Consider the following 12,649-nt stretch of genomic DNA (forward strand, 5'->3'; position numbering starts at 1 on the left):
AATAGCCTACTTGTGTTTTATTTAAAAACCAAATTAAACTGTTATAAACTATAGGCTATGAATACAATCGTATTCATTGCTATATGTCTAAATGTTGTACGAGAGAATTTGGTCATAAATATAATTAAAAAATAATATTAATACACCATGGAACTATTGATCACGTTTCTTGGATGACTAACTTAACAACATATTATGTTTCTGTCTGTTGTCAAATTGTTAGTTTCATTAATTTTCTGCCTAAATTAAAATAAATTGTACTCATCATTTTGTTTTTATTCGAATTGCTTTTTACAATTAAAGTAAGCTTTAACCCTTCTTTTTTGTTTAAAAACTGCAAAATTTTAAGGGGGAGGACCCCCAGACCAGCCCCCCCCCGCTTGCCCACCCCCACCAAGGATTTGGTGAATCGACGCCACTGCACTCTATAAAACTGTAAAACAACACTTGATTGTGATTCTGTGTTTGTACAAGAAGAATGGTCCAACATTTGGAACTACAGTATTTACTATTTTACTAGTATTGTCATTCCAACAAGAGTTTTTTTTAGTTTTATTAGCAGGAGTCTATTGTACTATAAGTGTTATTTTAACCCAATAATAAGGTTCAGGATGGCGGATTTTATAAAAAAAATATATGTTTTCCAAAAGTATATTGAAATCTGTTTTGCATAGTAAGACAACTGAGAGCACCAAGTGCCCTTTATTTTTATCGAGCTCAAACTTTACAGCCTACATTTTTTGCATCACACACTTAGATAGAGGTCACTTGTTCAAATTTGAGTTTTGTTTATTTTCAGAGACAATAACTTATTTTTAACTGTACTAAGAAGTTCGAATGACTCAAATGATTTGTTCGGCCATCAAGCAATGCAATAGGCTATACAGTATAGTCACTCTCAATACAAAATAAATAATAACAAATATAGTCCATCTTGACTTACAAATGCAGCTAGATAATTATAATAATAGGGAAACAAACAATTTAGCAACAGGTGGGTCCCATATGACCGACAACCATTGAAATTTGATCGAAAAACTAAAATACTCCAATTTGACTGACGTCGCAAATGATAAACATCGCATGTTGTCGAAACTGAAATAGTATAATTTGATTCCATCGTTACTCGACGATACATTTGATCAACAAGTTTGTTCTCTCTATGGCAAAAATAACAAGTTTTCCGTTAGTCTCGTTATCTCTCTTCTGAGCTACTCTCGGAAGGAATCGTTTTCAAAATTCACACTTATCCTGAAGAGAAATAATTTTTAATGATTACCTAGTTATTTAACCATAAAGTTAATAGAATTGATGTAAGTAGATTTAGACCAACTTGAACCAATAATGCTATGACTTAGCTAATGCGACTTGTTTTGTTAATTCTGGCTAAATAGTATTCGATTTAATCCTACCTGCAGCCTAGGCCTAGGAGCTAATTCTGGATCAGCAATCAGTAAGGCGGGCCTATATTTCCTTCCGTCTATTGCCAGTGTAACGTCAAAATTTCATGGATACCTCAATACTGTTCATTTATGTTACAGGCAAAGTGCTCGTTCTGTACAAAATGAGGGACCGGAACTGAAACCTCTATTAAATGTGATTATAACACGCCAGTAGTTTTTCGTTTTGGTTATAATTTTGTTTGTTTTGTTTTATAATCTACTTTAAGTATGAAAAGCAGACTTCTCATCCTACAGTAAAATCTGAATCATCTGAAGTGTGTTTCATGTTTGTGTTGTTTGTTTCAAGACCACCTTTAACTCCAGGCCGCGGCCTTCATGAAGTTTCAACTCTGTCAGTAGTGTTGTCATGTTTGGAGGCAGCTGATGCCTATTTGTGATTTTTTAAGAATACGAAAGCTTGGTTACTTGGCTATGAAAAAATTGACCTAAATTAAATTTTTTTGCTAAACCATCTTTAAAATAACTCTGGTTTCAACCCTTTTACCCACTTTTTACTTATACGCATTTTCAAACATTTTGGAGCTTCAAAAGCTGTTATCTCAAAAATTTCAAATAGCAACATGGGTTTCATTACAAACTACGTTGCAACCCTTAAAGTTAGCTATAATCTTTGTGTTTAATGTCTTTTGGTATTTTTATTGGTTAAAGAGCTGAAGCGAAAATAGTGTATTTTAATGTTTTATTAAATGGTATTCAAAGTGTTTGCTGTATTAAATGTACACATTCAGGTCTCAAATAAAACTAATTACGTCTAAAAAAATAAAATACTGCCCAGATTGTTAAACTTGGAAGATTAATAAATAAGATTATCGTGGTTGTGGGCAGACGTGTATGTACACGTCAATCCACCACCTTGGTTTTTTATGGTGGTGGGTTGACGCCTCTGACCAAAAACACCGAGGTGGTGGTTTGACGTGGTGGCGCCTTGACAGTGACCCCCACTACAATACTCCATGGTGGAAGGTGGAAGGAAAATACATAGGTCTGGTGTCACATTCCCGTAATTTGCTGACGTCACCCAGATTACAAACAAAAAAATCAGCTGATTGTATTGCCATATAAGTATATATTTGTTTTGATTTGATTCAATTGTTATTGTTTTTATAATTTTTCTAAATGGTAAAATGGTGTTTGCAATCTGAGTGACGTCAACATTTGACGGGAATAGCACACCTATGAATTTTCCTTCCACCATGACACTATTGACACTACTCACTACTACTACTGCTGGTGCTGGTTGCTTTGCTGGTCGAGTGAGATCGAGATGAGATAATTAATATTAAACCATTGGACGTAAACATAACCAAATTAGTTTTAAATTAGGCAGTCAATGAATCCAGAAAATGCAGTTTCACTCTTGATGTGTTAGGGTACTAGAAACCCTTGATACAATATAGAAATGTATCATCTGTGCCTTTTTAAAGTACATTACTTAAACTAAACTAAATACCCATTTAAAATAATTTGTAGGTTAGTCTGTGAAAGGCTGTGCTAGTCTAATAAGTTAAGTGTTGTCTTAATCGTCATTTTTAAAATTTCAATCTGTTTTATAGTCAGTAGAATTACTGTATTAAATCAAAATGTCTAGTGAATCAAGTCCATTTAAGTATTTTCTATCTGGAGGTTTTGGGGGAGTATGTACTGTTGTTGTAGGACATCCTTTTGACACCATCAAGGTAAGAACTAAGATATGCCTAAAATTGATACCTTATAGCTAACGTGACCATATATTTTGGACTCTAAGGCGGAACACCCCATACCAGGGTGTATGGAATAGGCCCTTGCTAGACAGTGGTCGGGGGACAAATTTTGAAAAATAATAATTGTAAACTAGGCCTAGTGTTATATGCAATCTAGAAATAGGCTAATAATTTAATAAAATAAATTGGTATTTTAATTGGGTTTATTATATTTAACCTAGGCTATCTGATTAGGGTGTTCTGAATAAAAACATGAATTTAAATTCAGTTCATTGGATGAAACTTAGGCCATCCTTACTTAGAAATCTCCTCAAAACAGGATAGCTTTACCAAGTGCACGTAAACAGCAGGAACTGAGCAAAGGACGCAAATTTTCAGATGGAAATTGCGGACAGATGTTGGTGACGTTTAAACACTCGGTTAGAAACAATTTTTATTAGTACGGTACCGAGCGTTAAAAAAAAGTCGAACTCACCCGATCGATGACTTGTTTGTTGTAGCCTACAGATAACTAAATAGGCTAATAGGTCTGTTTTTTTTAGTTTTCCTCAACATTAGGCTACTAACTAGTATTCTTACATGAACAAAAAATTAGTGGGGAAAGGAGAATTTTCATAGTAAGCTTATGTAAATATTTCAAACGTCTGACCTCCGAGCCAAAGCGGACATTTAGGTGTTCCACAGCCGATTGTAGGGACAGCAGGACAATTTCATGTAAAACGGGGACTGTCCCGCCGACAGCAGGACATATGGCCACGTTACTTATAGCCCATTATTACATCTGTGTTGCCAAGTGTACGATAATTATTACGTTCATACAAAATTTTTACTCTTCCCCATCAAAAATAATTTTAGAAAATCGGCCTATTAGGCCTACCATAATTTTTACGATGTGTACCAGTATGATTATTGGCAAGAGAAACTAAGATTGTTTTCTGTTGCCATGAAAATAAAGTATTTAGCCTAATATTGATTCAAATGCATTTCCATGTGTATGCCACAAAAAAAAAAAAACACAACATAGTTTCTTTGCGGTTTGGTCTGATCTGGCAACCTTGGAAAAGCATCAGCTGTGTGGAGTCCAGCAGGCCACAGAGCTAGAGATACAACTGGAGGTAGGACTGAATGAGAGAATTGAGAGATTTGGACGCCATTTGTACTAGGGGTAGAGTATATCGCTCTTAGTACATTGGAAACAGGGGACTGAGGAATTGTTATAAAGTCATGAGTGTGCATACTCTTTGTCATGAGCCAATGTGCTGGTTAATTTCTCTAGTGGGTATCTACATAACTAAATTTCCATACAGCGTCTCGATTTTCTAGCAGAGATGCCATCCTAGGGTAGTGCTACCCAATGTTGTATTTCTAGTTTAGTAGTAAAGCGAGAGCGGTAAGCAGCAGCGGCAGAGAGAGTCAAATTTCCATAATTTCATTCTTTGCATTGCACTTTTATATCATAATATTAAATATGTTATGTGTACAATAATTATGCCCCAAATACAATAGATTTGGACTCTGGCCAATCTGGCAACACTGCATCTGATAAATTATACTTTAATTTTTTTATGATAGCCTATATATATTGTTGAAAGAAACTTACTTGCTCACTGTCTATTTAGAATCATATGGATTATTAATTATAAATCATGTGTATGTATGTTTACCTTGACACATTTTCTGGCTTAACACTGTTTAGGCTATAATAAAGTTTAACAACCTTTAACTAAGATACGGTACTATATTTTCTTTCTTTATTCAAAATATATATGCTAACCTGTCTGGTTTACATAAGCTTCTTTAGTACTTTACCCAGCTAGATGTTTGGTTAAATAACTTATATTAGATAGCACTTAGTGTATTTGACAAAGTAAGCTAGACTTTATGATCGTTGAACAACAGCTTTTAGTATATGAATGCATTGGTGATAGGAACTGTAAGAAAGGGGATTAACCCTGTACCCACAGTATTCATCTACGCAGACACTCTGTTCACATAACACTTAGTCGACCAGTTGGTGTGAACAGAGTTGAACAGTAGCATGAGCATCGATCTACAAATTCCTTTCCCAGCTGACGTGAGCTAGGCAATGACCGGTAGGGCTGACTTCCAAGAAACAGCTTTAACCTATAAGCCACACACCCTATCGGTAATCAGCCAATGAGAAGGGCTATTGAAGAAGGAGGGATGAGGAGTCTCAGAGCAGGAGGACCTCAAAGCATACCTTTATATACCTTCTTTATATACCTTATGTTATGTTATGTTATGTTTATGTACCTTCTTATATTGGAAACTATTTTTTTAGAAAACTTCCTAGCTTTTTAAAAAAAGAAAAAGACAAAACTAAATTTATGAAAAATCTGAAGGCATTCTTACTTGACCTTGCACCTTACAAAATAGAAGATTTTAGTAATTTCAATTTAAAATAATGTAGCCTATAGTATTTTGTTTAAATGTTTCTTATTGCTAATTTAGGTAGTAAGTATAGCTACAACTGAGAAGATTCATAACCAAGCAAACAGATCTCGACATCAGTCATTAGTAATAATTGCTGGAACCAATGATGTAATAAAAAAAAACAACCTCAAACATCTATAGCAATTTGGAAAAGTATCTGACACAACTAAGTAAGGATAAATCATCTGTACATATTACCACAATACCAAATCGCTATGACATAGGCTTAAATGATCCGCGTCATGATGATATCAACTTATTAAATAGTTATATCAGAGAATTAGCAATAAGAACAAACAAAGTGCATCTTATTGACCTGGATGAACTACAAAGATTTCATTTTACACGTCATGGACTACATCTAAATCATAGGGGGAAGAAAAAGCTATCATATATCATTATAAATTCTATCAGGCCTAACAAAGAAATATCAAACATAAGAGGAAAAGTCAACCATAGTCTACCTCCAATAAGTATAATTCAGACAAGCATGAAAAGCATGATTAATAAATTTCAAAACGACGAATCTGTTGGCTTTGCTCACACCATATCTGCAGACCTGGAACATGAAAGGAGTCTAAGTGCTGGTGTGGCAGTTACCTTCCGTAAGGAGTTTGGTAAACCATTACCCTCAGACTGCCTAAGCAGTCACCTAGCTTATCAGAAGACTAATAAGGGAGCTAGTGTCTTTAGCTTAATAACAAAACCAAAATACTATCTTAAACCTACAAACTACGATTACGACTATGCTTTCCAACAGTTAACTGAGGAATTCAAGAAGAAAAACCTTAAAGTTCTTATTTGCTCTGCAATGGGTTGTGTGAGGGATCAGGTGTGGCCAGATCACTTCATCAGGAATCTGGTTCAATTTCAAGAGGCAACCAAAGCGTCTGTGCAAATAATCTGCTACCATCAACACTCGAACCGCCCATTACACAATGGTGTTCCCTACCAATACTTCATCAAACGCTTACAGCAAGTTATTGATCATCATCATGAGCAGGAGTCTTCACCAGTTAATCAAGAACTTCAATTGGCTTCAGTTACTAGGACTAAAATTGTAGAGGAATCCATGGAACACTCATCTGCTATGGAAACATCCTTAAGTAGCCCATTAAACGATGACGTGTCAACCCCTTCAACTTGTAGAACCTCTACTTCAGACTTGAGATCACCAGGATCAAGTAGCTGCTTCTTTTGGCCCAAGTAAAATGAAAAAATGACCCAGCCTGTGGAGGAGTCACCAGCGCCTGTGTCATGTGATGGGGGGCTGTCTGTCAGGGGTTGTGATAGTGTTGGTGCAGTGAATGAAGTACCTTTAAATTGCCAATTGTTCACTCCTGTCTTGAATTCCCTACCCCTAACCTGTGATTCTATTAATACATCATGTCATAATGTAACCACTTTTTTAAGAAAAATAGGCCAAGATCTAGCAACCAATTAACACATTCTGTAAACAGCACTCAAAACTTTCTAATTCTTCATCAAAATATTCAAAATTTATCAACCCGTATAGGCATTTTGGAAGTAAACTTGGATGAAATTAAGCCAGATATTGTTGTTCTAACAGAAATTAACATGAAAGAGACAGATTTGTTTCATTTTAAACTGAAAAATTATAAAATAGCATCCTATTGGACCAGATCTTCAACCACTGGGGGTGGTGTTCTAATACTTACTAGTAACTATGTAAATTTTAAAACAGTACATATTAAAGGAATTCAAATACTTATTTTCGAGAAAGAATTTGAGTGCTGTATGACTGAAATCATACTAGATGGTATGTCGTTTATATTGTTAGGGTTATATAGAACTCCTGAATATAAATATATCCAACCTTTCTTAGCAAAACTGGATATTACTCTAGATTTATTAACAAAAAGGTTCAAGAACATCATATTAGCAGGTGATATAAATATTAATGTTTTAAATCATGATAATGTGTACAATCAATTTTTAAATATCATAAATATATATAACATGTCTTATAGGGTTGACTTTCCAACTAGGAATACTGATAAATCAGCTACTGCAATTGATAACTTCATTACCAGCATTTTTGAAACAAAATTAAATGTCTCAGGCGTTATTACTCATGTATCTGATCATGATGCTCAATTGCTTGAAATACAAAATGTTAACAGTACAAACAAAAAGGTAATGAAGAGGTTATGCAGAAAGTATACTGAAAATAATTTTAAAATGTTCCTTAGGGACTTAAGTAATGAACACTGGTATGATGTTTATCAATCTTCGGTGGATGCAAAATTTAATGTCTTTATGTCTACTTTCAGTCACATTTTTAACACCAATTTCCCCAAAATGATGTGTGTAGAAAAAGTATCAAATATATGTAAATGGAATTCAAATGAAATAATAAGGAAAAAAAGTGAAATCCATGAACTAGTAACATATACTAGAGCAAAAAGGAATTCACTGTTATATAAAACAATAAAAGTAAAGAAAAAACAGTTAAAGGAATCCATAAACAGTGCTAAACAAAAATTTTACCAAAATAAATTTAGAAAATCTAGGAACATAACAAAGACTACATGGAATATAATAAAAAATGAGATTTCACTAAAATCAAAACAAACTGTCACCTCCAAAATAATCTTAGTTCAAAATGATAACCAAATATCAGATCCTGTTGCTGTGAGTAATGTTTTCAACAATTTCTTTACAACTGCTGTTGAAAAGCTTATTTTGCCAAACATTGATTCAACATCAAATCACAACATTTTCACCCAAAAAAAAGTTACTGCCATGACAAACGTTTTTAAATTTGAAACAATAACAGAAGACCATCTTAAAAAAGTCGTGCTGTCATTTGAAAATAAAATTTCTTCTGGGCATGATGAAATACCAATTACTCTAATTAAAAAATCACTACTTTTCATATCAAAACCATTAACACATTTAATAAACTCCTCTCTCATTTCAGGCATATTTCCATCCAAATTAAAGTTGGCTAAAGTTATTCCCATATTTAAAAAAGGTAATCCTAAAGATCCATCATGCTATCGTCCCATTTCAATTTTACCTGCCTTTTCCAAAATTTATGAGCGTATAGTTTATATTCAGCTGTCTAGATATCTTGAAATCAATCAGTTACTGGACAAAGAGCAACATGGCTTTCGAAAAGGAAAATCCACAGTAACAGCTGGTATAGAATTTATAGAGTCTATAATAAATGCAATTGATAAAGGGAAAAAGGTGGTAGGAATATTCTTAGACCTCAGTAAAGCCTTTGACAGTGTGTCGCACAATAAATTAATTAACGTTTTAAATGAACTTGGAGTCCGTGGTAAAGAACTTAAATGGTTTGAATCCTACATTAAAAATAGACACCAGTTTGTTGAAGTGGATGACATCATAGAACATTATAAAATAAACTACATTGAAAAAATTCAATCACAGCATCGGACACTACGATATGGAGTCCCCCAGGGATCGATCCTGGGCCCTCTACTATTTCTTTGTTATATTAGGGGTTTGCCTGGGACTATTCCTGGGAGTGACGGATCCATGTGTCTGTATGCTGATGATTCTAATATCCTGCTAAATGGAAATTCTAATTCTGAAATTGAAACATCTTCTTCAAAAAATCTTCAAGTAACTCATGAATTTTTAAAAGAAAAAATCTTCTTATAAATGCAAATAAATCAAACTTCATATATTTTTCAACCAAACAATCAACAACAAAATTTGAAGCAAAAATTTGTATAAACAATGACAAGATAGACCAAGTTGAACAGACTAAATTTCTTGGTTTAATTATCGACAAAAATCTTACATGGGACAATCTCGTTAAACATGTTGTTAAAAAATTGACTTCTGGTGTATGTGCTTTAAGACAGATGTCTCAGATCTGCAGCATAGACACTTTGAGGATAATATACTTTTCATTACTGCATAGTCACATAGCTTATGGAATATCTATTTATGGAGCAACATCAAAGACCAATTTGGATTTTATCCTTATCAAACAAAAGAGAGCTATTCGTCTAATGATGAAACTGCAAAGAAAACAATCAGCTAAGAGGTATTTTAAGGAATTACAAATCCTAACGGTGTATAGTCTGTATATATATGAAGCATCTGTCTATGCAAAACAAATTCAATTGTCATCCACTTCAAGCAATACTGGTGACTATAACACTAGGTTTAAAATTAACCTACCCCGACATAAATTGGAATTTTTCAAAAAGAAAACTTATTATTCAGGTTTGATTTTTTTGCAACACCTGCCGGCTTATATAAAGACGGAAGACAATTTGAATAAATTTAAAAGAACACTAAAAGACTTTTTAATTAAATTTTCATTTTATTCCATAGAAGAATTTTTAAACAATAAAAATTAGTAGCTTACATAATTTGAACTCCATAGCAAAATTAGGGGAACAATTTAAATTTTCACAATGATTAGTAATACTTTTTCTTTTCTGTGTATATTTTTACTTAAGCCCGGAAAATGGGTATATGTTTTTTATTTTAATAACTGCTAATGTTATTGTGATTGCAATAGTGTTATATTTTTAATATATTCAATTAGAAATTCTTCACTTATCTTAATAGTATATTTTAATTTAAGCACTTTGTAATATGTAGTTATATGTATTTATAGCCTATTTGACTCTATTCAATACATGTTATTTTATGTATAATGAATAAAGAATGATTTGATTTGATTTGATTTGATTTGAAGTAACAATAGACAATAGACACTATTCATGTACGAAAATTTGTACTGTGTGAATAAAGACTCTTTGAATCTTGAATCTTGAAAGAAAAAATCCGGGAGATCATCTCGGGCGACAGGAGTAAGAAGATCGGAGTTTCGGAGTGCGTGTGCCTGTGCATGTGCTTCTGGGACAATTAGCAGTATGTAAACAAATAAATATTAGGCTACTAAGTTTCTTAAACATGTAAAACAAACAAGTCATATAATTTGTTGGTAACTCAATCTTTTAATTTTTATTAATTTTCTTTTCTTGTAAATTTACGTTGTATTTTTTCTTACTATGTTCTAGTTCTTCTTTGTTTTTTCAAAGTCCTTATTTGGTGTTGTCACCCTTTGTAGCTTTTGTTTTCTAAATTTATTTTGTTTTATTACAAGTTGAGTCACACCTTAGCAGTCTTGTGTTTCTTTCAACCTTTCACCTCTCGACAACAGCCAAGCGAGTGTAACTTTTGAGACCCCCATTTTTAGAGAGGCATAGGACTCGCACGGTGGAGGCGAAGACTGTCTTTTCATTCTGGCCTTAACGATAACGATCCTACATTTCTTTTAATACATTATCTTCCAAACAAATTATATGACTTGTGAATTATTTTTATTTTATAGTCAGTTAAGTTGAAATCAGACTCACGATTCGTAAAATGTATAGGGTGTTAATTTAAGATTAAACTTAAAGTCAGAATATGAACAAAACAATATAGGTCACTTAAAAAAAAAACAAAAAAAACTCGTAATTAGCGTAGATAGGCTCATAACGTTTATAGAACCCTCAACTGTAATATAGGTTCATCGCAGTACTAAAACTTAAAAGATAATTTTTGGATTTAGATTTTGAAATTGTTAACATTGAAATATATAGCTTAAACAAAACTGAGGCTTTTAGCTTGTCAACATAAAATATAACTCCCACCCATCCGAAACTCTAGCCAATCTAAGAACAAAGTTAGCTTTTACTTAAGATGTTTTCAAGACTGCATTTAGACATACCTACTAGTTTTGCTGAGGCATTAACAGACTTGTTCTTTAACAACATTCTAGAAGACCAAACAAAAGAACAGTTTAGAGATTTGCTAAAATTCAAGAAAATCCTTCAAGAACCAATATATGACACTGCACACACTTCTGACGACCTAACACAACCTGAAACTGAACATTCACAAAACCTTTACCAAAACAGGTCAACAATAGAACATGAATAGTTGTTACAAAGCTTCAATTCGTTTAATTTATATCAAGAAACCTATCAAAATCATAACCAACTGGAAACCCCTTTTAGAATACATCAACACAAATTGTCTCTCACCCTAAATCACATATAACCAATAAAAACATGGCTGATGATTTAAAAGAGAAACTTCCTTTAATAAAAGCAGGCACATACTCAGGTCTTCCTTCAGAAGATGTACATGAATTTATTCAAAAATTCAATATAAGTTTAGCATCAAGGTGCAATCATTGGTCCGAAAAAACAAAAATTGAACTTTTCCACTTGTTAGTGTCAACCAGACACTTAACATCTAACCCATATAAATTGTTTGCACTCTATAAACAAGGAAACACTGAAACTAGTTGGGCAAACCTAGAAACCGAATTCATCAAAGCATTCAGCCCAGTTGCCTTAATTGATGACTTACAGACATTCCTTGAAAACAGAACGCAAGGAGAAAATGAATCTCCAATAAAGTTTTTATACAAAATCATACACCTTTCCCATAGAATAGATCCCAAAATGAACTATGCAAAAGTAATCAAGTTTGTAATTCAGGGAGTAAAACCGGAAATTTGTAACGACCTAGTGAGGATGGAAAACAACTCACTTAAACAGCTAAACGAGAATCTGCTAAAAATTGAATCTCAAAGAGCGATTAGGGATAAAAATCAAAGACAATATCAAAACTCAGCTGAATGCGTTACCTTAATAAAAACTCAATCAAAATCGGTAACGTATGAAAATGACGAATTAGATAACTTAAAATCAGAACTTAGGGACATAAAAGATACATTATTGAGCCTTTAAAGTCCAATCTGCTGAAACAAACTAAAATAGGAACAACCCAAACAAAGAAACACACCATCGTTCAAGATCTACATACAGAAGAAACATTTCCCCTCATCACAGATATGACAGGTCAGCTGAAAAATATAGGCCCAGAAGCGCTTCTCGAAACTCACAAAATTTATCGAGAAGCTCTTCGCCTTACAACCCACAACAATCCAACAGACACCCTACCCCTAGAACCAGATTAGATTACAGGTCACCACACAGATCACAAAACACTACATTCTTTTGT

The 12,649-nt window shown here is 33.4% G+C and overlaps 1 protein-coding gene across 1 annotated transcript in view; it reads left to right on the forward strand.

The window, feature by feature from the left end:
• Nucleotides 1–2,730: 2,730 nt before the first annotated feature.
• Nucleotides 2,731–12,649, forward strand: part of LOC128997841 (mitochondrial carnitine/acylcarnitine carrier protein) — a 42,808-nt gene continuing 32,889 nt past the window's right edge. Inside the window, exon 1 of the mRNA XM_054423596.1 lies at nucleotides 2,731–3,139. Coding sequence (XP_054279571.1) covers nucleotides 3,044–3,139 — 96 coding nt within the window. The 5' untranslated portion in view covers nucleotides 2,731–3,043. The remainder of the gene's footprint in view (nucleotides 3,140–12,649) is intronic.

Source organism: Macrosteles quadrilineatus, unplaced genomic scaffold (genome assembly GCF_028750875.1).
Source record: "Macrosteles quadrilineatus isolate MER2022 unplaced genomic scaffold, UCM_ALF_1.0 Scaffold_7__1_contigs__length_78375512, whole genome shotgun sequence".
NCBI classification, from domain to species: Eukaryota; Metazoa; Arthropoda; class Insecta; order Hemiptera; family Cicadellidae; genus Macrosteles; species Macrosteles quadrilineatus.